The sequence below is a fragment of the Egretta garzetta genome, unplaced genomic scaffold, assembly GCF_000687185.1.
Source record: "Egretta garzetta isolate BGI_Z169 unplaced genomic scaffold, ASM68718v1 scaffold56, whole genome shotgun sequence".
Taxonomy (NCBI): Eukaryota; Metazoa; Chordata; class Aves; order Pelecaniformes; family Ardeidae; genus Egretta; species Egretta garzetta.
In genome coordinates, this window is record NW_009260182.1 from 4,114,448 (window position 1) to 4,141,670 (window position 27,223).

The following is a 27,223-nucleotide window of genomic DNA, read 5'->3' on the forward strand; positions in this document are numbered from 1 at the left end:
GGGAAAGACTATATGTCGTCTGTCAGTCTCAAGGTGGCGCTGCTCCTGAAAAGCAAAGCACACTCTCATCACCAAATTGAATGTGACTAAAAACCGTGGGATTGAAAGCATCTTTTAGATAATGTAGATGTTTCATAAAAAGATTATCTTCAGCTATAAAAAAGTTACATGACACAGGACAGCTTAAGAGAAACAAATTTTTGAGGAGAAGTACTTTTTACTTGTTAAGATAGTTATTCGAGGAAATCCTGTGTGTGCAAGGAAACCAGTTTTATCAACACGCAGTACCTTCAAAGGTTTGAACAGTTGGCCTAAGAGCCAGAGCTTCTCTGTTATTCCTTTTGGCGCTGAAGCTATGAGAACCACAGAAGTTCTGGCAGGTTGGCATCCCTCCCACAGATACCGCTGGCAATAGACTTGATTTACTGTTCAATTGGTGCCGTTAGAGGCCAGGATCTCCAGAACCAGATTATACCATTTAACATTTGATATCCTAGAATTTATTTACTTGTACTAGAACTTTAGGTCTTGATTTTTGTTCTGTAATGCTAAATTCTACATTTTCTTCATATAAATGAAAGCACAGAATTGAAGACAATTTAAAACAGTTAAAAGATAAATTTTCAGTATATCCCTTACTCAAGACTTCTCCCTCAGGGATCCTCACAGTCTTATTTATACAGAAAAGAAACTGTTCTAATCTATGGTATGGACATTTTGAAACACAAGATTAGTTTTTGTACAAATGTGTTCAGGGGATTAGCAAGTAGCATCTTGTAAACCAAAGTGTTCCAAGCTTCTTTCAAGTTTGGATAATACTTTGAGAATCAATAGATTTTCAAACTGAGAGTGCTGTTATTTATGTCTCAAAGGCCCTTTTGTTATTGGTATAAGTTACTGATGTTAGCTCAGTGATTCCTCTGGTTTGGATATATATTATTCATTCAACAGAATTCCTCCAATTGAAAAAGAAAAGCAAGTTAAAATACTTGTTTGAAAGCAATGTTAAAAACTGCATGCAGTGGAGGAGGAGTCTTCTTAAAAGAAATCCATTAAAAAAACCTAGCAAACACAAAAAAATAGCAGATATGACTTGGAAAATGACAATTTTAGAGTAATTATAAATGAAAGGCAAAGTGCTATTAAAGTTAAAGCAATGTTATTAAAAGATGTGCTAATTCTCAGTTAAATTTTCTGTAAAAGACCAATTAGTTTAAAAGGCTTGACAGCATTAACTGCAAAACATAAGCACTCTGGTAATTATACTTTAAAAAATGATTGAACAAACAGGAAAGCATCCCCAAAACGTTTGAAAGAGCTGCACTACAATTCTGGAGCACAGGCTAGGTGGCACTGCTAGCTCAGATATCTGTGTCAGAATTTCCTTGCTATTTACCCAGTTTCAGTGCCTATGATGCATTTCCTTTTTTTCTGTATTTGGACTACACGGTTTTCATATGCTCATTCCAGATGCCGATTATAACAATGTCATACAGATGTCCAGTGTGGGGTTCAGTTAATGGCAGCAGAAAACATGTATTTCTTCAGTTACAATTTTACAGTCAACAAAAGGGGTTCACTACCATCACTGGAAAGTGTCTTGTTACTTTAAGAACAGCAGCACCTTTCCAAAGATATTCTGTAGATCAGTTTTGTATAAGTACTGGCATATCCAGGCCACGTACCCTCCCACAGAGCAAGTAAAAGATCACTCTCAAATTAATTTCAGTGTATTATTATTCCAAAGGAAATGGATATCAGCTAGTTCAGCTTTTCAGTGTCCCCCAGTCCCAAACTGGCAAGGGGTAATGAGAGGAGTCTGGTTTTCGTGACAATTCAAAGCATGGACAGATGGGTTTTTCCTGAAGAGTGTTAGATATATTAGTACAGGAGGAAGCAAGCCTATTTAGTGGAAGGTGACAAGTTACAGCTTCCTATTCATCCATCCTTTCTTCCTTGTGGTTAGGCATTTTCTGATCAGTTGAAATGCCAGAGCAGTTTGACCTGAAAGTTGGAATCTTTTCACTCATGGATGGCAAAAAACCAAAACCCCATCGTTTGGCTGCACTCATCCATCTGATTAAATGGTGACATCCACATCAGTCATGGTGTGAAACCCAAATTAAGCCATTGTTCCAAGATAAATGTTGCCTCCTTTGCTAATAAGTGTCCTAGCTTTGCCTTAACATTTGTCTAGCAGTGGGAGGCCTTTCTCCGGTGACAGCATTCTGTTCCATCGACAATAGACCTGATTCTTTTCTCATTTGCATCAGTTTCATAGTAGTGTATGGCTCCCAGAGTTACTCCTGGTTGGCACATGACGTAAGTCAGAATCAGGCCCATTATGTCTTAATTGCACTGGGATTTGGGGTGGTGGGGTGGTGTATTTTATTTTATTTTATTTGTATTAATGAATTTGTGACAGGCACCTGACTTGATACATTATTTTACTACTGATTTCATTTCTCGGTTTAATATGAGATCTGTAGTAAATGAGCGATATGGCCACAGTATAATTTCTTAGCAGATCATGCTCTAGTGAGCTACAACTGAATTTATGATACGGGCAATTGTGTACTTTCACAGTACAAAATTCAGATGAGCTAAGAGTATATGTGTGTAAATCTTGGATTCTGGCTATAGTTGCTATAATTAGAATTACAGTATAAAAAGAGAGAGAAAGAGTTGGAAACATGTGAGGGCTGGCCTAATGATGCCTCCTAAAGAGTAATAAAATTATTAGTACAATTTCAGACTTTTTCATGTTTTACCAATCACTACGATCTATAAAACCGGGCCATTTTACAGCATCCATCAGTCTTAGAGCAGGTGAATATTTCTTACCATAGTTGGCCTCATGGTAAACCAGACTTGAAAAATCTACCAGTAAAGGTATGCTTTACTTTTGCTTCATGTTATTCTATCTTGATTTATAGATGTAAAACTGAGACTAGCATTTTTTAGTAATACTAAATATCACTACTTAGAGAAGAAAAAAGAATCAAAAATACTCAATAAAAGAGTGGGGAATGCATGAGAAAAGATACTATTGCAGAAAATTGGATGTTTTTGTGAAGATGTGTGCTTAAAGTGTCATATAGAATATGCTGAAGCACATTTTTACTGAAATGGCTTTTCCAAAGCTTCTAGAATTGCAGTGCCTCCAACCTCTAGATCTGGCACAATTTGGCTTTATATCCATGAAGCTGGTGTCAAGTGACATTGCTGCCTAACTGCAGGAGCAAAGGAATTGTGCTAATTACATTAGTTCTGTGTGGTATATAAGCTATGTTGACAAAGGCTACGAAAAGGGACTAAATGCTGATTTTTTTGTTCTGAGTACTTCCACGCTGGATAAGTATAGCACAGTGGGAAGATGTCCAAAGAGGGCAACTCTGATTCTCACCTCAGGGACGTCAAGGAAGAAATAACTGAAGAATGAACAGTCATGCCCAAATGTCTTCACTCTCTCACCATGGCAATTCCTATTAAACATCACGTAATCACTCCAGACTTACATTCCTGCAAGGGGTCACATTGATTTTTCTGTATGTTAAGAAAGGTTTGAGTATTGCACTTGAGTTGTTACACAGCACATCCACATATGTAAGAGCTGATTTGAGATTAGCTGTTCGTTTAGACCAACCGAATCTTCCCCAAACCCCTGCTAATGTCAGACAACTCTTTACAGTACACTTTGTATTTAAAATATATAGGGCCTTACCTGGGCTAATTTAAAATAATTGGAGTTAATGAGATGCAAGTATTTGCTTTAGGGCATGTATAACAGTAACAACATGATCCTCTCATTTTAATTTAGTCAACAGGTGAGTGGCATATATGCCTATGTAAATAAGCAGAGAAGCTTGAAGTTATGATACTTCAATGTAGCAGTGAAAAATGCTGCCGCATAGAATTCATTGTCTCTTGTTTTTTCTGTCATCTCAAGTGAACAATAAAACTGAAGTTTCATTATGCAAAGGAAGAATATCAAAGTAACATGGATAGGAAGCCAGTTCTGCTTTTTGATGTCAGGATAAAATATTTCAACCTGTACCTCAGTTTACCCATGTATTAAATACAATTACATTATATGGATAGAACAATGAATTTCATCAAAAAGTATTATTTTAAAAGTATCTTTGGGCAACAAGCACTGAGAATTCAGTATTTGTTTTTACTTGGTTGGATTACAGATGGTTTTGTTCCAAGCCCTAAATTCAGCAAAAGTCACAAATCTGGTAATGGCATCCACAAATCCAGTAATGTCATTCCTGTGTACTCTACAGCGAGCTCATTTTCTTCTCGCATGTCCCCCACAGTTCTGAAAACACAGACATTAGTGACATTGTAAGTGATGGTGTTCTCCTCTTTTTGTTCAACATTATTTTTTGCCCAGTACATTACACTGCAGATATTTAACTATCTCTGAACTATACCAGTATACTTTTAAGTGAACTTGAAAGTCATTCATCTGGCATTAAATTAATATTTAAAATACCCATTGTTTGCCTGACAGACTTGCAATGCTACAGATGCTGGCAAAATGTCAGTGTGGAGTAAATCTTCCCTAATAAACCACACTTACCCTATACCCTAGAGTTTTTTAAAAGGACCACCAGGATCCCAAACTCATCATACATTTATCTGGAATGAACTCAAGATGTTTAATTGATACATGCTTGTGTCTGAACACTGTCAAGTCTCGTAATAAGATGTTTAGTACAATACATCGGTTAGACTGCTAGAGTCCAGCCAAAGTAATAAGTAATGACATTTGCAGCACAAAGGCAGCTCCCCAACGAATTGGTGACAAGAGTAAAAAGGCAATCTAGCCTGTGTAAGCTTTAAATGTGGTCTGAATTTTACAATTACATGTCCTAAAGCCCATTATTAGACATGAAGGCAATGAGAAGGAAAGCAGTCATTGCATCACTACTAACACCAATTATAGGAAACATAAATCATTCAAATTTTTGTACTTTAATAAAAATCAGCCTGAATTGGTGTTTAAAAGGAAGGATCTAGTATAGGAGCCTAATGGGATAGAAGAAAATAGAGTAATTGGAGGCTGCTGTCTTTTCACTTTCTATATAAAATTATTTGAAGAGACAGCCAAGAACTTTAAACAGCAGAAACCCAGAAAAGTTGTAATTTGGATGTCTTCAGTTGTGACTTTAATGGTGTTTGCTTAAAGAGCTTTCTTTTATCTCTGCAGACATACTTCAATGACAATATCCTCACACTGATACGGACGTTGGTAACAGGAGGAGCCACACCAGAGCTGGAAGCACTGATTGCTGAGGAAAATGCATTGAGAGGAGGTTACAGCACGCCCCAGACACTTGCAAACAGGGACAGGTGTCGAGTTGCTCAGTTGGCTTTGTATGATGGGCCCTTTGCAGACCTAGGGGTAAGATCATGAGGGAAATGTAGGACCAGGACTGGTCTGCAGTCTATTTGTTTTCTCTCAGGCTGAATTAAAAATCGATCTTCATTAGCCTTTAATTTCTATTACTTAATTTAATAGAGCTTTTGGATCGTTTGACAATTTACAGCACAGGGTGCCAGGTTTGCTCTTACCCTTTTTAAGAAGCTATAGGGCTTCCCAGACTCCTTGCCTGCATATTTCATACAGAAAATCCTGTGGTGGTTCTTAGTTGTCAGCTAAAGAGATGGATGAGCTGACTTGGATGATATAACCATTCTAACAACAGTCCACTGTAACCATGAGCAATGTCTATACCTTCGTTGGATTTTGATAAGCTTATTTTGTCTTTTCACGGAGCTTCCAGTTCTTCCTTAAAATGTGCTTATTAGCTTGAAAACAAAGCTATAAGGTTTGTTTTCTGCTGTTATTGGATGAACTAAAATTCTTGCGAAATCCTAATTTTCTGACATTTTGACTTCTCTATCCTAACAGTGAAGTAAAAAAAACCAAAAACACAACTAAATAAACAAACCACCCTTAAAAGATGATGCATTTGGATAAAGAAGTATCTAGAAACTCGTAATCTTGAGGCAAATCTCAAAGCACCCACTTCACTTTGTTGATGATGCAGGATTTGATATTCCTTAAATTAACCTTGTGTTCACCAGCCCTGTTCAAAAAGAAAGGAGCGACCTTCTTCACAGAAATGACAGGGAATCCCAGTTTAAGGATTAAGGGTGATGAGAGTGCACAGATAGAAGTAAACAGCCTTTCAGTTCATGTAGAAGTCCATGCATAGCTGAGACTAACAGCTCATCAAAACACTTGGGTATGCAGTATAATATTTTCACAAAGAAAACAAGCAATACCAATCCTTCAAACGCTATTTTGCCAGAGCCTCGATTGCACTACATCGGTGGAGGTAGAAGGCATTAACACTCATCATTACTTACGAATCAATATTTTGGATATACAAATGATCAAATCTAAACTTTTTTTTTTTTGCTCATCAAAACATTTTATACTATTTATGAAAACTCACCTACATTTCATTATTGTTTTAAAGTGGGAGATGTTTTGTTATCCTTTAACCCCTCAGAACTCTAAGTTCTGTTGTGCTCCCCAGTGAGTTTATTTGCCGAAATGACAGTATCGCTACTACCATAAAAGGGTCAAAAATACTCAAAATTTTAATATCACAGTATTAATGTTATAAATATATAAAATGTTATTAACATAACAATTTTAATACCACAGTTCTAATATGTAGAATATGCATTGTTTGGTACCACAATTTATATTTTCAGCTTAAAGCAAGTCACTCTTCCCAATTTACCATCATTTCAAGGATCTCCAAAATAATGATCACTTTACATAATTACTTATTTGAAATAAAAAATTTAGATTATTAATTTCCTTGGGTAAAATATACTCATTTGTGACAAACAACAGACTGTCCTTTTTGTACAGGCTCATACTGAAAATCCTGTTCCCTGACATTGTGTTACCAGAGAAAAGAAAGAAAAAAATATGCTGTTCTCTCTTCCTCCCCCCCCCGCCTTTCTTTCTCCTAGGATGGAGGTTGTTACGGAGATCTATTTTGTAAAGCACTGAAAACTTACAATATGCTTTGCTTTGGAATTTATCGATTAAGGGATGCACATCTAAGTACTCCTAGCCAGTGCACTAAACGGTAAGTCCAGTCTTTTAGAACGTCTCTGCTTCATTGTTCTTCAATCATCTTGGTGAGGAAGATTCCCAGTGCCTGTAATAAATCTGAAAAAGAGCTTTCTCCATTTTTTACATAAGTTTATGATAAAAGCTAATTCTTTGAGGACTTCATGATGACTCTTTAGCTGAATTTAAATTGTAGGCTGGATATCATAGCATAAGTTTTCAGCTATTTTTAATAAAATTTTTTTAATGTAAATTTGCAGAACGTATCTTTACCTTGTTTGATTTACAATGATCCACTGCTTGCGTACAAGGGAAGGATTTCAGTTTCCTTATATCAATCACCTGTAAGCCACTGGATAATAATTTAGATTATAGTAGCTAGACTTTATGTTTTCTGAATGCTCAAAAACTACTCCTGTGGGCTTCTCATTGGTACTAATGGGTCTAATCATAATTTCTTCCAGTAAATGGAAACCCTTCTATTGGTAGGCTGCATTTTTACTTGAGTAGCACCAAGGCTGACCTTAGTGCTCTAAATGGAGCAGACACATTTCCATCTTTGCAAACTGAAAGCCATTTAGCAGCTTACTTGAAATGCGTCTTAATTAAGTGCCTAGTAGAAATATACACACAGACCCACACCAGAACTATCACAAATCTACCATCTGCTACTGTTTCATTCTCTACAAAAGCATCATTATTGGGCGAACATGGCAATAAACAACCCTGCAGCCCACCAAAGCAGTTTCTTCTGTAAGGATTTGGACAAATTGAGTAGAAAAAAATTATTTTCAGTCTAGATTTACACTGTACTTGCTATACTTGGGATTATTTGTTGGATTAATAAGTGACTGCTGTCCCTGAGGCAGCTAAACCAGATTTCTTATGAGCACTGAATTAATTTGAAAAGAAGTTGTGAGCTGTGTGATCAATTTTTACTCATTTCTTGCTTGGACAGAAAATGCCTGTTGCCTTGCTCAAACATGTTTTTCACATGCGTGGAAAAATAACTTAGCAGCAGGGTTTATAAGCCCTTCCTACCCTGAAAGGGGGTTAGTTGAAGTTGAGGATTCTTGAAATTGATAGAGTTTTTATTTCAGGCCTGGGATGTACACTTAGCAATGCTGGATTCTTGGATGTGCAGATTTCTTTTTATAAATGCGCTTTGAGGCCATGAATCTACACGTGGAATGAATGAACAAAATTAACCTCACTGAAAATTTGCTGATATATTTTCCTAACTTTCTTTGTGTACAGTCTCAATCCAAACAAGTAATTATATCCTTTGCTCTACTGACAGAATTTAACTATTTAATAATTATATAGTAAATATGTAATTCAGTATAACGACACCTAAAATCCTCATCTCCCTGCTTCTCAGCCATTCTTTTAAATACTGTTGCTGATGGGTATGTTACTGGGTTTTGTCAATATGTAAACCTGTTTTCTAGAGTCATTGCATTGTGGTGCAGCTAGAGAAAGGACGGTGATTGGTTTGGTGTCTCCTCTGAAAAATCACGATGTGATTCACTTGAAGAATGTCCTACTCTCACTGTATGTCTGTGCAACAGAAAACATACAAAAAGTGGTATCTGACATAAGGTCCTAAATTGTAACGGGTATTATGTGAGCTCAAATTAGGTACACACCAAAGGAAACAGAAATGCAAAAAGCTGGGTAAATGTTCATGACGGAGCAACTCTAGACAAAAAGTTTTGGTACAAATCTAAACCTGCTTTCTCTTTCTTTTTTTTTCCTTTCTTTCCAGTTATGTTATCACAAACCCACCATATGAATTTGAGCTTGTGCCGACAGACTTGATCTTCTGTTTGATGCAATTTGACCACAACGCTGGCCAGTCCCGGGCCAGTCTTTCTCATTCCTCCCATTCCTCCTATTCTTCCAGCAAGAAGAGCTCATCAGTTCACTCCATCCCATCAACAGCAAACCGACCGAACCGCACCAAGACCAGGGATTCCCGGGAAAAACAGAAGTATGTGCAGGAGGATAGACTTTGATATGTGTACCTGCTCCCACTGTGTGTGAAACTTGCATTCACCACCCATTCTCCCCAGTTAATGTTTCCAGCAGTAATGTTCCCTGTTTTCCCATGGAGTTCTCCCTTTTTGTACACATATTTTGCATATGTATGACAGTGTGCATGTGATTGTCATTTTTATTTCACCACCATAAAACCCTTAAGCACAACAGCAACAAAGCAGACGGACCAAAAGTTATTTATGATGCTAGGGGAGAAAAAAAAATTCTAAACCCATAGGCACACTGAAAACATAAATAACTCACTGCAGTTACTCTACATATCAGAAAATAGAGTATATTTAACATGAACACTTGCTCTTGATGTCAGAGTTACACAAAGAAAGTCATTTAGTGCAGAAGTGTTGATGTATGTCGCTGTAGGTTTTTTTATATTCATATTTACAGGAGTTGCTACATTTATTTGAAGCTTATAAAACTAACCCATTTAAAAAAAAAAACAAACAAAACAAAACAACAAAAAAAAAAATCCCTACTGATTTTTCACTCTCGAAGCTTGTATTGTATAGGGCTAACACTCTTTGTATAGATTATTGCTACGCACCTGCTTTATACCAAAGCAACATCAGGGACTTTTCTGCTTGTTTAAGGACTTTCTTTAAAATACTAGCCTTTTGGAGATAGTGTCTTTTCCCTTTAACACTGATATGGTCTGGGTATGGAGTTGTAAAACCGCAATGGTTTAATTTAAGTTTAGAAAGAGTCTAATTGCATATTAAATTATTATTCTGTCTATTTATACTGCCACATGAATAGCTATATTTTCTCTCACTTTTGACATTTGGGATAAAAAGCCATATGTATCATAAATATTGGATGTAAGTCATTAAAAACTGCCTTCCTGGGACTTTTACGTCTTTAAAAGGTGAATTAGTCACCTTATGTACAGAATAAATAATGTTCAGAAAAGAGCAAGCATTTTTCTATGCTTAAGTATCAGATCTCGAGGGACTTTGTTCCTTTCCCCAGATGGTAGTTTAACTTTTCCAAGTTTGAGTGGTGGTATAAATCTTCCAACAAGAGTCCTAATATGTGAAGATCCTCCAGAAATCCTGCTTCATGTTCTAGCTGGTTCTTTTCAACAGGTGTGTGCCAGTACGCAGGAATAGAGGGGAAGACAACTGAGTGCCTTTAAGGTTTCTCCCGTTTGGGAAGAAAAGGTGTTGTACCCTGGACAGCTAATGAGCAGAACAAGAGGCCTGGGGTAGAGATATTCACTGTGCTGAGGCATCATGTTATAGGCCATTGCCGGAGTTTGGTTCTTGCAGGTCCTCACCAATGACACACCCAGCCAAATAAAAATTGTGGCAGGGAATTAAATAAAGTAGTGGAAAGGAGTCGATCCTAGACAGACATAGAAATTATACTTCAAGCCTGATTTTTGTTTGTTTGTTTGTTTGTTTTTTTAATTTCAAATGCCAACCTTTTGGAATATAGAACTAGTTCTAGGTGGTATGAAGAGTTTCCCAGGGTAGGGAGGCCAGAAACACATGCCACCTTCCCTGACTACGCAGCAAGAAAGCATGCAGACAGAAAATAAATATTTGGATGTGGGAGTGATTAGCATTGTAACTGCCAACCCAGACAAGGTGCTTTTATGGTTAGTGTTGTTTTCTACCTTTCCCTTCCCCAAGCATGATAATTTTAAAGATTTGCTTGCTGTGTGAATTGACAATGAAGCCAAGCACTTTTACTGACAAAACCTGGAACCATATAAGTGGGCTACAGAGAGTAGCACTGCGCAGTGTTAAGCATAATGATTGGAATACAGCATATATGTGTGTGTGCATTCAAATGCAGCTGTAAGTCCTATCAGTGAAATATGTTGCAAATTATGGATGCTCCCCTACAAATGAGTCTATTACAGTTGCTCTTCATCATAAAGACAAATTCATGTGTTTCTTTTTGCAAAGAAAGTTATCATGTTTTCCCTAAGAATATTTATTACTACAAGGATGTGCCAGTTAAAGTGCTCAACAGGAAATATGACAGTTTAAAAGCATTGTAAAACTTACATAGCTTACTTCTTTTTCTAAAGTGCAACAAGGATGAATAGAATGGGCCAAGGTATGACAATTAATGGTTCTGCATGACCTAGCAACTGCTGTGGGTTTCCTTCTATAACTTTGTCCTTGTGAAAACTTGTGAAATTAAAAAAAAATAGTTACAAACTTTATTCAGTTATTGGTTTGTTTGTTTGGTTGGTTGTTTTGTTGGTTTTATTTTGCCTTTTTTTTTCCCTCCAAACCAGAAGTAAAACTGGCTGCTGCTGCTGCTGCTGCTGTTGCTCAACCCTGTTTTATTTTTTATCCTCTCATCTGCTTGCCTTTCTAATTGCACGTGTCCTTTTGTAAACACCCAGGTTCCTGCTCAATGAAGATGCCTACCCCGGTGCAGACATGACTTTAATTTCCCATTCCTCATTCCAATTCCTTTCCTCCCTTCCCCTCCCTACTCCCCTGTCCCCCATGTATGTTCATGAGCATCTTTTTATGTTGGCAATATTGACTGAAGATAGTCGAGAGCAGTTATGCATTTTGGAAGAATGTTAATGGCTTGACACCAAAATGCTTTTCCATTAATGTTTTATCTGTTTTCCATTTAGCAGAGGAAGGAAGGGTGTTAATATGAAGCCATTTGTCACATACTACATAATGATTTTATCAAAAAAAAATAGTATTTGTATAACTGTGCAGCTCAAATAGAAAAAATATAAACAGTGTACATTAGGGAAGCAACTTGCCTACTTTGTGAGCAACTGAAGAGGAATATCTAATATGATTGCAAATCTGAATTCTTCAAATCATATTGAAGTCTAATTCTTCTCTGTCTTCTGTCCTAAAGTTGGAAGTCTTAAAGTTTTGACCTTTAGTTATACCATGTGCAATTTTCACTGCTAACTATAGTCAAATGATCAAATAGTCCATTACAGTGATGAAGATTTTCTGATATGGATATAGTAATGAAATTGGGAGGTTGGTCATTACAAGTAGAGCAATGTTTAAATCAACTATGTTATATTGTCAAAATTTTTTATATTGAAAAGTAACAAGAAATCTCCATTGGATCAGAAACCTATCCCAAGTCAAACATGCTTAGTAATTACCCTGCTTAGTTTTTGAAAGTGGAAAAACAGCACCAATGTTAAGAGATGACATTGTAGAGGTTTAAATGGAGGTCCTGCCACTTATATCAGTCCCAGCATGACTTCGACAATGGAAACTAAGTTCTTCTTAGTAACTTTGTTGATCTGAGCGTTGACACAAAATCACATCTAGCAAACCTGCAGGTTCTTGGCATGGGTTCCCACTGGCCTAAACTGGCAGAGTCAGGCATTTTCCAGTGAAACTCCCATTGTCAAAAGTAAGAATTTTGCTAGTTTAAAAAATAGAAAATTAACAAGAGCAAGTCCAGAATAGCATTTTTGTCCCAAAACTTTAGTTGCCTTGGACCAAAATAAAGACCTTCACAGAAAGTAAGAGTAGTTTCTTCTTTCTCTCCCTGCAAATTTTTTACTTACTGCCTGCTACAGGTAAAATATTCATCTGCCAAACAAAGAATTGCTGAGCAGGTGGGTGGAGAAACTTTCATTACTTGTTTCTCATACAGGAAGAAATTGCATGGGAGAATTTTCAGCCCAGCTATAAACAAGCTGCCCGTATATGTGGGGAGGCACACACATACATACAGACTCATTTGAAACTGCAAGTGTCATGAAAGAAAAAAAAAAAGTGTTTAAAACAATTGTAAGGTTACCTGGGATTATGGTGAGACTACAGATTTAGTGTCATGTTTAGCTAGTACTTTCTTTGCCTCTGCTCTAGAAGAGAGGGTGTTTCACAGTGACATTTATTCAAATGTGATTATTCAGTCCAGAATTAATGACAAAAATTTTAAAGCACCAGAACAATAAATCTGTTGGAGAGAATTGCTAGTCTTACACTAGTTGAACAAATCTGTATTTTGATAATTTTACTTTAATTATTTATATCTTTTTATGCTGCAGGGAACGGTCTTACACAAGACGTTAATTTATATTTATGTGTAATAAGAGTATGAAGCCTTTAGAACCTTCACAGATACACTGGGATGCTGATAGCCCATTGCAAACACAGACATCTGAGAGGAAAGTAAATGTTTTCTGCTTTCTGATACATGAAGTAATTTAGCTGTTCCAACGTCTTTCAGGTGATGCTGTGAAAACCAAACCCATCAAATAGTGTAGGAAGATGGGGACTCTCTTGAACAGTTCTTAAAAATATAAAATAGAAAACTATGCCTGTTCTCACAATGACATAGAAATACATATGGTAAGGATCAATATGCATGTGCCAAAAGGGAGAGAAACAGATTGAATGTGACAGAGAATAAAAAAAAAGGTTGGTGAATATAAATATATATAAAGACTTTAAAAAGGGGTTTCTGGCCTGATTTAAAGGAAAGAGTAAGTAGTTTAAGATACATAAAAATCTGTGCTAAGACTTTGGAAGACATATCAAAGTCAGACTGTGAGCATAACAAAAAAAGATTGAAAAGTGGGTAAGGGATTCAAGGACATGTAGTAACTGGGAGCAGAACATCTTAGTGGCCAAGAGTAAAGATGATGAGTGTCAAGCTCACATTTCAAAGGTAAGTATAGAGGTTGATGGACTTTCACAGGAGATTCGTCATTATGTGGTCAAAACCAATTTTAACAGCAGAAAAGAAACAGGAAAGTATAAAGCTGGGTCCAAGCATTTGATGCTGGAGATGATAATGCCTGGATCAAGGGTGCAGCATGGGCAAAAAGAAATTTAAACAGCAAAAGAAATTAGAACCTACCAGTTTTTGTGTTTACTATTTATTTTCTGTATTTATTACTTGCCAGGTAAAGGCAAGAAGAGCCTTGATGGTGTCTTTTTAAAGATCATCTCCCTGGATATGAGTCTTATTGTAAAGATTAACATATAAGTAATTGCCTTATTTTGAAAATTCCAGGGAAAGCAGGGGAGATGGACGTGCTTTACACTGGCTGCTGAGAAACACAGGGCAATTCATCCCTGATCCTTAGAACTCACGCAGTTCTCCCCTTTCTCACTACAAGATTGAATTAACTTGCACCAAGTTCTGTTTGTAAGGAAAGTTTGTGCACCATATGTTAAAAAAAAGATGGTAGAGATAAAAGTTCACAGTGCTTAACTTGCCTCAAAATCATTTTAAACACAAACCATTAGAAAACTGTTAGTTTGAAATTGTTTATGTGATCTTGCAAGGCTTTTAAAACATGATAACCATCACACTTTACACCTCTCTGAAAGGTTAGTTTAATCGTAGATCACATAAAATTGGTTTCCACAAATGCATAATGGTTCATATGTCACACTTGAACTAAATGGTTTTTTAAATGGAGCTGAAATTATTTTGATGTGTACACATTCCCAGATTTTTTTTTTTCCTACAACCTTTCTTAAACCAGCCTCCATCAGGAACCATTCCCTTAAAGTCTCATTAATAATTCAGATGTTCTGATGACTTTAAAAGATCTATGGAATTGAGGCCTTTTTTTTTTTTTTTAACTGCTTGACAAAAAGATAAATGAATGTAGAAAGAAGCGGTAGGAGTCTGGCAAGCTGTAGATCATCTCTGAACAGATTGTAACTTTATCATTCTGTCAGGAAGAATAATTTAAAGCACTTAATCAGTTAGCTTCAGTGTGCAGGATGTAACATATTATGAATTCCTATCGTCCAATCTGTTCAAATCAAAGGGAACTTAATTATACTAGGTAAGAGAGAGAGCGAGATGGGAGATTGAACATTGTTCAGACTCAGGCAACTTTAAGGGGGCAGGGAACTATTTACCCTGATCACAAATCAGTAGGATATTTTAAAAAGAATAAAATACATTTTAGAAAATGATGAGAAAAACAATACAGTAGTTCTGTTTACCTTCAGTAATGAGCCATTAATTAATAAAATTCCTTTTTTTTCAAATTAAGTGTTTTATAAAGGATGAGCACAGGTAAAATATCTGAAAAATATGGATTAAACCCTCATGAGTTGTTTGTTGTTTAGGGTGGGGGTGTTGCACTGAGATGCGTAAAATCCATATCAAGTATAAGTGTTTAAATTCCATATTCATGAAAGTGACTGAGAAGTCCAGTGATTCTGGAAATCAACCCACTTCTTTAGCGGCCCTAACTTGGAGGCTAGTTGCTTATTTTTATGCATTTATGCCCTGATATTTGTCCTTTATTCTTCCTGGTCTTCCAGTTTCTATTATTTTCTGCTTCACCTCCCAAGCTTTTGCGCTCAATCCCTGAGTTTCTGAGGTGGATTCTGCTTTGCTTTTTATTTATATATTTAAAATGAGCACTCCTTCCACTCCTGCCCTGACTCCAGCCCAGATACAGCAGCATTTCAGTGGTATGCAAATGTGGCAGTTGTTTGTATTATGCAAGAAAGACACTAAAGCTTCTGAAGTATTTTGAGTTCCGCATTGGAATGAGAGGTAGCGCATACATCTAAAAGAGTGGCTCTGATTTGTCTCAGTTGCAGATTCCCATCCCCAGAACCACTTGTGCCCACTACTCTGCACACCCACCTCTGGAATTTGGGGAAGGGGGGCAAGAATGGAGCCCCCCATTCAAAAATTCTTGTCAAAGCACAAGCACCTAATGTCTATAATCCATTCTATGACCAGGAGTTTCTAAGTAGCGCTATATTGTGACATTGCACACCTGTAGTTAAGAAATGACAGCAGCAATTGCTCTCTAAGGGGCTTAAGAAAATTCTTTTGCACTTTTTTTTTTTTTTTCTTTTGTGAATTTTAAGAGGTTTTTGTCCACATCTGTGTATGAGCAGTGCAATGTAGTGGTTACAATCATAAGCAGCTAGGGAATGGCTGTAATGGTGCAGCCTCTGAGCATCCTTACTCCCTCCCACATTGCTCCCGGCCCACCCTAAATCAGTACCATAAAATTCTTTCTGTGATCATAGAAACAGACACTGCCCAAAGATATAAAAGAAACAGCTTCCCCTCTAATCTTCCTTTAAGGCCTTGCTTCCTTTGCCTTGCTGTCTTGTATCACTACCAATCCATTTGGGATTGACTTCTTGAGCCCCTACTAGAGAGTCATCTGCAGCCTCAGGTATGGCCCATACCCCTTCCCAAACCGCAGAGTTCAGCAGCACCCAAGCAGATGGGTTGCTCAGCATCAATATAACAGCCATCCTGTGCAGGAACACAGCCATCTGGCAGCATGAATGCAAACTCTATTTATACCAGCACCAACTGTGGAAATGTCTTCTCTACGTTCTCCTGCATGATGTCTGAGCCAGCGGTAGCAACCACCCCGAGGCGGAAATGTTTCAGAGAAGCCTCTGGCTCTTTATGGTGCTCCTCTGTATATGGACTCACATGCTCTTTTCTGCATTCGCCTTATCCCAGCTGCTCCCCCGGCTTCTCAGTTTAGTTGTTTATTTGTATCATTTTTTTTTTTCTGTAAAGGAATCAGAGGGTGTTCACTTGAGCATGGGGAGAAAAAAAAAGCTCTCTTGTATTCAACAAGCAAACTAGCATATTGACAGTTTTCTTTAGCTTTTACTATCAAATCTGCAAACATGTCATCCTCCTTTCATGAAAAGCATTTTCAGAGGTATTAATCTAATGCACTGTACTGCTAGTAATTAGTCAAAGTCACCTTCTATTGATTGCCTTTCCTCTATAAACTTTACTGACTGCTCCCCCTCTTTTTTTTTTTTTTTTTTTTTTTTTGGTGTTTACATGTATATGTGCTTCACTAATTAAACTTCTCATTTTCCCTCCTTATTCTGTCTCTACCCATTTTGCTCCTTAGCAGAAAAGAAATGGTTTACAGATGAGCCGGATAATGCCTATCCCAGAAACATTCAAATCAAGCCCATGAGCACTCACATGGCCAATCAGATCAATCAATATAAATCGACAAGCAGCTTGATACCACCAATCAGAGAAGTTGAAGATGAATGTTGACTCCTTCGAGGCCAGAACTATTTTTTTAAAGCCTGACAAACTTCATGAATGGTGATGTGACATTTATTCCTCTTACATGCTGAACCACTGATGGAGAAGTTAAGAAGGGCAAGCCTAATGGGAAAATAAAGTAGACAGATCTTTGTTTGTCTGCCTTTAATATTGCTTCCACGTATTTTGGAAACTATTTCATTTATAAACAAACATAATCAAAACTGGTCATGTATAGCCTTTAGCGTTTTAAATTATTTTTATTTATTAGAAAAAAAATATATTTTTCTTTTTTTTTTCATTGTCAAGTATTTTCCCTTAAAAAAATGCATATGTGGCCAGACTCCTAAGAATTAAAAAAACCCCAACACCTCAGTCTTTGGCTTAAAGGAGAATGATGGTCACAGTTATAAGGATATGTATTTAAGGGAGACAAATTATATATTTACAAAAAGGAGGGGAAAAAAAGGTCCAACTTGTATTTTAGTAAATCAAAAAAAAGAAGGGGGAGAAAAAAAAAAAAGAACAGTTCACCAAAATGTTTCTTTACTGGAGGATGTGTATTTTGTTCAGCATTGACACCAGCTCTTAATAAACTGAACTTATTTATTTTCAAAGTTGAAAGTCATATTTTTGTACATGTAACATTCTTCTGAAATATTCTTTGTTTTATTACCATATACAGATCATCTTAATTGCCAGTTATGTTAAGGTCCAACCACCCACCCCGCACCCCCCTCACCCTCCCATACCCAGCATCCTTGATAACACCAACGTAGTGAGCATCACCTCCCCAAACCGAGGGCCATGTAGATAAGGTGCTCATAGGCAGCACTTGCTATAAATGGCAAATCTGGCAATTCCATTCCGCTTCCCATTAGCCATCAGCAGTTGCTAATTCCAGGAAGGCAAGCTTGGCAATTCCTCTTTTTTTGCCATGTATTACAGTGCTTTACTCCTGAGTGCATAAATAGTGCATGAAATCATAAGTTATAAGCCTTCTCATCTACCATATTTTGTTGGTTCCTTACTTCAAAAGTGCTGATGGCCTTGCATCAGTCTTGGCTTTTTAGTTCAAATACTTCCTACTATGTATAGAGGTTTAGCTCCAGATATTTGCACTTTGGTGATAGCTCATACTTTGGTAAAAGGCACACTGAATCTCCTTTTGGTGAGTTCAGATCAGGATAAAAACTGGTTTAGCCTCAGCTCTATAATCTCACAACATGCTGTTCTCAGTAATCCCTGCACCAACAGTTGCTTTTGTTGTTTTTTCTTGATTTTATTTTCACTTTGCTGGGACACCATACATAAAAATACAGTAATAACCAAATCAAAGTAATGAATGTATTTATTATTATAACTTACAAAAGGCCTTTGATGGGTGCCTTTTGTGTCAGCAGTTTCACAAAATTGCCAACAAGCTTTATAGCCATCAGACAAAAAGATGTGATATTTCATATCTGTGCTGCAGTATCTAGCAACCCAAGCATTTGATGTTTTAACTGATTTAGCAACTCTCTCTATCTCAAATTAGCAACATCAGACACAACTGTGTGAAGAAGAAAATTTTAAAAAAAAGAAGAAAAGGCTGTACTAACAAGGATTAAAACAAAAACATAGGACCCAATCATCAGGAAAGGCAGATTTTCATTGTGCAAGTTAACTTTAGGCTTTGTAATGTTGCAGAAGTGTAACCACCACAATAAAACATACTGTGGTACTTTTATCATTAGAGAAATATCAGTGAATCAAACAAATACAAAGCAGATGAATTTGTTGTGAAAACAATGATGTCCACTATATAATCCAACATTTAAGCTAAACTATTTCAGCTTTAATGTTTGTCCACTGGCTGCAGTACAAATATAACCATACTAACACCTAATAGGCTTTATTCTGGAGTGACTTCTTGGACTGTGACTACTTTGTTGTTACATTTTGTAGAATAGCTATTTAAAGACAATAACAAGAATTGTTAATACAGTATCTGTAAAATTGGATTGTTTAAAATATTTCACGCTCCTACAAAGTAACAAAACAATTTAAGCAATTTTTTCATTATTATTTAGGCCATGTTTAACCCATTTCACAGTCCCCAAAACAGAAGATTATTCTGGTAAGTTCTTCCAATCTATGCTGCTTCAGCTAGTGACACGTTATAAACTAAACTACATCCAGTTTCTGCGTTGGGTCATGTTAAGCCTTTACTTTGAAGTCAGTGCTCCTTTTTCATTTATGAACTTGCATTCATATTATAACCAGAGTAAAAAAAAAAAAAAAAACACCAAAAAAAAACCCCCAAAAAAGCTGGTCCTGAGTACAGGAGAATTTTTTAAATTTGTGTTCAACCAAGTACATGTGATTTTTAATTTTTTTTTTTCTTTGAAGACAAGTGTTAAATGTAAGGGCATAGAACATTATATCTTTCTTACATTTTATCATATACAGTGCCATTTCTGAGTGTCCTTCCTTCAGAAGTGAGTGCTCACTGGATAAATCATGCTAATGACTCAAATACAACACTCCTGCACAGCAAAGGTTTGTGTGTGTCTCTGTTCAGTTTAACTGTCACACCCCAAAATATCATGCTGTAAATTGTATATAAATAAAGAGGAAGATTGGACTACACTCACGCACTCTCCCAGCATGGCAAGTTCCATATGTAACGACAGACAGACAGAACAACACCTGTACAGAGCAAGCGAGACGGGGGAAATAGGTACAGTGGTGGGTTTGTGTTTCCCATTTATAGTAAAGCTAAGAGCAATCAATTATTTTTTTCTTGCTCCTCTTTTTGATGATCAAAGATGCAGGACTGACTTCTAGCTATTACATGGAGGAACATGCAGAAAAATCTGTTGGAGATCTTTGACATTCAGCCGTCAAAGACTACAACAAGGCCAGCACCAATATTTGGTTATAGGAACTTAGATCAAGGCAAGCGGCTTTCGAGGCCTAAGTGACAGCTGACAGACCATATGACAATTGAGGTAGAAATAAGTTTTCGAGATTTATTAATAATTCTTGCTCTTTTCTCAAAAGACAACAAAGAAACAAAAAAAAAAGGAATTTAATCTTTTTCTTTAATTGCATGCACTATTAATACAGGCTAAGGATTTTTTTTTTTTTTTTTGGTAATTCATGTATTGGATGGAGAGAGAGAGAGAGAGAGTAAACTACAGCTAACAACTACTGCAATAATGGGATGCATGACAAAAAAAAGCAATAATTCACAAATGGATAATTATGCACGTTTCCACTGCTTGGTCACCCACTGGTGAATCCATAAACATGTTAGCAGCTGTCCTGTTCCAGCTGACTCGCATGGGCTCAAAGTTAAACACAGAGCAGGTGCTTACATCATTTTATCAAGAAGCAGGTTTGTAAGGGCTTCTGGATGCCACTGTATTTGAAATGAACACATATTGAGGTCTGGGGGGGTGTTGGGTGGGGATATTTTGGTTTTAAAGCTGTTATCGTTGTGTATTTCTTTAACACCAAAAGAAGTGTGTGTCTCGCCTTTCATTTCTAGTTTTAAATGTGCTTAAATAAAACAACCAAGTGTGTGAAAGGTGATGAACAGGACAAAGTGAAAACAGAAATCCTTTCCCTGTGTTACAGTGGATTGGCCTGGGAATATCTGTCAAAGTCAATGGCAGCTGCATAGAAAAATTCAGGGGGAAGGACAGTTCTTTATATTCCTTCTTTTGTTTTCCTCCCCCTGACATCTAAATGGCCAATATCCGCAACATTTGAACAAGCACTTTTTTATTTTTATATTTTTATTTTTTAATGCTAAGGGTTTTCGAACAATTCCAGGCTTAGGGGATATAGGGTTTTTTTAAAATTCATTATATATGCACACCAGGTCTCCTAACATCCAGTTATCAGGCATAATATTTGTAGTACTTCTGTACTGAGCAATAGTAGTAGGCGTGGGCACAGCCCCAATCTGAAATAATGAAAGGAACGGAGTAGCTGTTCAGCTGTGGCCGCTGCCTAGGATGGTACATAGACCTATAATATTGGCAATTCTGCCCCAGCTTTTATCAAAGTTATATTTATATAAGTAATGTCTGTATTCTGCACAGATATTCTCTGCTATAGAACATGCAGCCACACTGAAACTGTTTAGTCTATAATGTGCAGTAGTGTATATAACCAAGGAAATGCCACTGAAGTCAATAGATAGGACTGCTGGTCTAATATATCTGTTTTATATAGTGGTGTATTACTTTTAACTGTCAAAATGAGAAGGGGTAGGGGGAAGGAAGAAAATAATACAAAATATAAAATACTTCGTATCGCTTTGGGTCTAATTAAGAACAATATCTAACTTAAGAAGCTAAACACAGTAACACTGCAGCTAATTAGAACCTTAATGAGGTTGAGAGAAAGCTTACTGCTTCAGTCAATGCATTTTAGACAAGATCTTCATAACAACCCCCCCACACCCACCCCACCCCATATAGGCAGTTGAATACATGTAATAGAGAATGTAGATTTTTCAGAAATCAAAAATTTGGCATATGAGCACTTTGTTGACTGGATAATATTTAACAGGAACCACAGGAAAAGGTCAGCAGACGTTATCTCAAGTTTTCCTTAAGTAGCAGTTAAAAAATGCCGCTTCTGCCATAGTGTAGCTTGGGACACACACACACGTTTAGCCAATGCAAATAGTCTAACCTCTGTCCAAAAAAAAAAAAAAAAAAAGTTGGTATAACTCTAACTTTTGCATTTCTGTAGAGTTTAAGGCTGATGTTTTTTTCCTTCCTTCAGAAAAAAAACCCACATAAATGCAAACACACACATATATATAAAACATATTTTGATGGCTACAGATATTTATTATTTAGTTATTATTTGGAAGTGAGGATGGGGAGGGTACACTGAGAACCAGCTATCATCTTAACTTAAAAGTTCATCAAGAAAAAGGAGTATGACTTCATCATTTTACTTTTTACCATTATGGGTTGGTGAGAGAGAACAAATGCTGGTGCTCAGAGATGATCTACCTGACTTTGTCATATGTAATATCCAGTGATAAATATATTGTCCTGTAAAAAGGGTTTGTACATAACTTGTACATGGTTTCATTTTGTATTTTTCTCAGATTAAAATTTATGTATTTGTGTTCTAAAAGAAGGAGAGATTGCTGTGTTTTCTTTTTCTCTTCGAGACAGGCTGTATCCCACAAAGTTATGCAACGTGCATCACCAAGTTATGAATAATACTTTATTCACGAAACCAATGCTATTAATACTTTGAACTAAGACTAACCCAGCTGTCTTTCTCTCTTGCTCGCTCTCCAGAAACAACTCCTTCTTAATAATAATTAATATCATCTGCTGTGGAGGATGCTGTGAGGGCTGTATGTGAATAATTCTGCAGTAACAACAAGCGTCACCCTAACACCAGTTATGTAGTCAAATACAATTATTACCTGGCATAAATTAGCTCCTTTACATGGTTGAATAGAGCATGTGATGGGCCCTTTAGCTCCGATAGGTCAGGTTATGATGGATTGGTAATTTTTCTAAGCAGTCCAAAGATTTTCTAATCTCTCATGACAAGTACATTTAAAAATTATTGGCAAGATTTGGACTGCACTTCTAGTGCAGCGCAGGAACTGGGTATAATCCTACATGTACCTGTATGTTTTTAAGTTTAAGAAAAACTTAGTCTCCTTTTGGACTCTGTAAAAGTGTGTGCATGTGGCTAGGATTCTGCTATTCAAAATAAACTTGTCATTGAGGCTGACATCATTAATCTTCTGTGCAGCAGCATCACCACAGTGATTTGTAATCAACTACAGTAGGGTAAACCTTGTTTGATTCTGAATCACAGAGAGGAAAGAAGAAGAGCAGAGCACTACAAAAGACTCAGTTAAGCATCAAAAAACCCCAAACCAATACAAATAGTTAATTTGGTCCTAACTCAGAGGTAAATAACATAAAGAACCTGGTATAAAATGGCTACACTGGTGTTTTCTAAGCAAATAATAGAGTGTTTTGGGGGGTGGGGACAACCAAACCAAACCAGTGCACAACAGTATTTGTGCAGGACTATGGAGAACTGTGTAACAAACCGGCTTAGTACCGCCATCAGTGAAGCAAACTGGTCCATCCCTCGCTGACTGCACCTGTCAAAACCAGCCTCAGATACTCTCACCGTGGAAGGGAGTTGTAGCAGTCCTAGTCAGCAAGTGGTTGCAGTCAATGAACAGGCTGCCCACACTTTTTTCTGGACTATGAGGCAGTCCTGCTACTCTTTCACAATTAAGATGCAATTGACTTTTGCTGTATGTGATGATAAATATAAAGTTTGTAACTTATTTTAATCGCAAATATATGGTTCAAGCTAGGGAGATGATTTCAAGAGCATAGCTTTGTGCACTGAAGGAGTGCCACTGAGCAACAGGGGAATGGTGAAACAAGCCTTTACCACACAGCCCGAAGGCAAGGACAAGCATTTGCCGTAATCTTCTGTAGCAATTAAAAAAAACCCCAACACACATGCAAAAAATAAGCCTCTTTCTGGTCCTCCCTCACTTACCAGAACCCCACCCTTTGCCCCACCTGCCGCCCCTAGGAAAAAAATGCTATTTTGAGAAAGACTGTAAATTGCCTCTCACTTCAAAGGTAGAGGATGTTCAGGCCTATTTCTAAATATTAAGGGAAAGGCAATCAAAGACGTTATTGAGTCCTTAACCAATTAACAGTTATTATGCATTACAGCCATCCCAGCTTTCATCTTTGCAAGCTCACAAGTTTTGCCAGCAACAGTGAAATAGTACTGAGTTAATGACAGAGATGATAGAGACGAAAACTTTGTGACAATGCTTTCAAAAAGTTGCCAAAATTTTTTTTTTCCTAGACCATGGAAGAACTCTCTGCTTCCTTCCTAGCTCTTATAGTTTAAAGGCAAAGCAACACGAGCTAATATTCGACTGTTTCCTCTTTCTCTCTGTGAACCTTAACAACCTTTAGACATAGCTAGCATCCAAAAAAGAAAAATGCGAATCTTGTCACCAGGCTGTGGTTGTACAGTATCTGCTAAACAGGGCAACGGAGCAGGTGTGGGGAGTGTATATGCCAGATTTATGGCCTTTAACCTCCACTTTAGTCATGCATGGCACTGCAGCTGCAGGGATTAGCTGATGGCACGTCATGCCATTACAGCACCGCTTGCTAAACAGCTCTAAACCAGAGTGCATCGCAGTGCAGTTACACCAGGAGGCCTGTATGCTACACTCTAATGGAAAAACATGAATTGGAGAGCCAAAAATCCAGCTTTCTGAGCATTTTGTAGGGGTGTGGGTTTATTTTATTTCGTTTGGTGGTGGGATGTTTGTTGAACATCAGAAGCCAACAGTGAGCTGTATCATTGATATATACTACTCTGTTAGAGGAATAGGTATGTGTAAGATGGGTTGGTAGCTTCTAACCAATGTTGACTTGTGTGGCCTAGCCACAGATATGTGCTTCATAATTTCATTGAAAAAAATCATAAATCAGTTTAATCATGCAGCCTTGGGCTCTAAGTATAGAGAACATCACTAAAATTTCTTCAAATACAAAGAATATAACAGCAGCATCCTCATCAACAAAAATAATAATTTAAAATATACTATTGGGCATTATAGCCCATTATATTATATATATATTGATGGGGACAATCTTTTTAGCAAGGCCTGCTGTGACAGGACAAGGGGTAATGGTTTTAAACTAAAAGAGTAAATTTAGACTGGATACAAGGAAGAAATTTATTACAATGAGGGTGGTGAAACACTGGAAAGAGCTGCCCAGCGAGGTAGTGGAGGCCCCATTCCTAGAAACATTGAAGGCCAGGTTGGAGGGGGCTCTGAGCAACCTGATCTAGGGGGCTTGGGTTAGAGAACCTCTAAAGGTCCCTGCCAACCCAAAGCATTCTATGATTCTATTGTTGGTGACAGCCCACCACCTGCACTGTAGGTTGCAGTTTACCTCCTGAAGTCGCTTTAGAGCCAACACTTTCCCACTTAGTCATGCAGTTAAGCCTTATTATGAAGACACTTTTAATCACTTTTCCTCTGTAATACATTATAGGGCTCACAGCTTTTTGTAGCAAAAATTTTTTGTAGAGGGCATTGGAACTCCATTTCTGAAGCCTGTGCTTATTCTTAAAAGGTAACTACACTGCCATATGCTGGTCTTTTGAAGAAGTGAATTGCTCTGAATTAATGTTCAGATGTTCTTTGTTTTCTGTAATGGTTCTGTGTGATCTTTACTCTTTTATACAGAAAGTGGGTTCACTGTGCCTGGCTGTTTCAGAAGCTAGCACAAAGACCTAAGCATTCCAAATAAGCATTATGTATCTAATAAACTCTAGCTGTGAAAAAACAGGGAGAGAAGAGCAGGGGCAAATAACTGAACAATATCCAAATATTAAAAAAAAAAGGGGGGGGGATATAACATAGGCAGATTTCATCAGCAAAGATTTTGTGCAGTCTTGGTTAAGTAAGTCAGAAAAAACTGTAATTATCTATCCATGCGGACTTGAAGAATGTTGTGTTTCTGCCGCTCAGCTAGGTCCTAAGTCTGATTTCTGGCTATAGGAACTTGACTGACCTCTTTAAAAAACACTCCCCACCCCCACCCCCCTGCCTGAAAACACATATATGTTATTATAATTTCTTTTCAGAATACCCATTATGCAAAAATTTTCATCTAGCTCTGCGTGCAGTTTGTCTGGTTTTAGTTTCTCATTTATTTCAAGCAATGAGACACTAGTGTCCAGTAACCAGACACTTTCAGTCTCTGTCAAAAAGATCTTACAGTCAGTGGGAGAGTGAGTTCAAAGTGTCCCAGTGGATGTTTTGGAAAGAGATAGAAGAAATTCTTATTTCCAACATCTTTGTCACCTTAGACTCTCCACAGAGGTTTGCAAATCAAACCAGAGTAAAGACTTGTAAAATAATACGTTGTATTTGAAACTTCTGATTGTTGAGAAGCTGGTAAACATATCTATTTTTTTCAGTGCACTCATTCAAGTGTCGTCCAGCAAACACGTCTAGTTAGACATCAGATACAATACAATGTGTATTTTGAAATGCATTTGTCTCAAGGGACAATGCAAAACAAATAGTACGTTGGTTTTATTATGGATCAAAGACTTTATAAGTAAGGTGCATAATCTATGTGTACAGGCTGAATTAGGCAGTCCTCCACCACAGACCCACAGCCTGAATGCAAAGCCAATACCATCATGGTTTAATGTTTGGAACTGATGATTGGTGATACCAGTTAAGCGAAGAAAGGCCATGAATTGCACATATATAATAATTACTCACTGAGGAAGTGATCCCTTCAAAGATAGCTTTCCTTATGATAGACTTTCTGAAGTGTGCTGTAAAATTCATTTCCTATCCCCCCACTGCGCGTGATCAGCCATCTGTGTTCCATCTTTTCATAATCATCCTGTATATGGACATAGCTGCAATGGAGAAATAACAAAAATGTGCAAGACAGTGGAATTTAGGGAAACTCAGAAAGTCACCAGTTCAGGCTACCATACAGTCTACCACACTGGTGAATTACTTCTTGAGAAACAGCATTTTACAGAATCAAATCTAAGCAGAATATTAAAACTATCAAACACCTTAAAAATCTCATGGACTAACTGGGAAACCTGGAAGGAGAAGAAGAAGAAATGCTTAGGTATGTTGACAATTACATCTGACAGTGGAGCTGGAGAGGTTTAATAAGAGGGGATTTGGAGCTGGGTAGAGGTTTGGACAGCTGGGTAACTAACTCAGTCGTTTGCATGGATGGCAAGTGTGACAAAGAAATCCTTTTAAATTCACTGATTGCTTCAGCATTCATCTTTCCCTGCAGTGTTGGATCAGTTTCTGCAAAGATACATTACTTCATCACTTTAGGTTCTGCAGATGCTTTCTTGTACTTGGACTCTGTCCAAAGAATTTGCAGGGGAAGAGCATAGCATCAAGCAATAAAATGCCTTAGAGCCATTTGATTCAATTTGTTGTGGCTGGACTTTCAAGAACTTTCATAGTTCTGTTAATGTGTG

At 37.2% G+C, this 27,223-nt stretch overlaps 1 protein-coding gene across 4 annotated transcripts in view; it reads left to right on the plus strand.

Annotated features, from left to right (window-relative positions):
- The window catches only part of KCNMA1 (potassium calcium-activated channel subfamily M alpha 1), a 502,288-nt gene extending 491,038 nt beyond the window's left edge, over positions 1-11,250 (plus strand). For all 4 annotated transcript variants that reach the window (XM_035897306.1, XM_035897307.1, XM_009641982.2 and 1 more), the window contains 3 exons: positions 5,219-5,413; positions 7,006-7,124; positions 8,877-11,250. In XM_035897306.1, coding sequence (XP_035753199.1) covers positions 5,219-5,413; positions 7,006-7,124; positions 8,877-9,126 — 564 coding nt within the window. In that variant the 3' untranslated portion in view covers positions 9,127-11,250. The remainder of the gene's footprint in view (positions 1-5,218; positions 5,414-7,005; positions 7,125-8,876) is intronic.
- Positions 11,251-27,223: the final 15,973 nt, after the last annotated feature.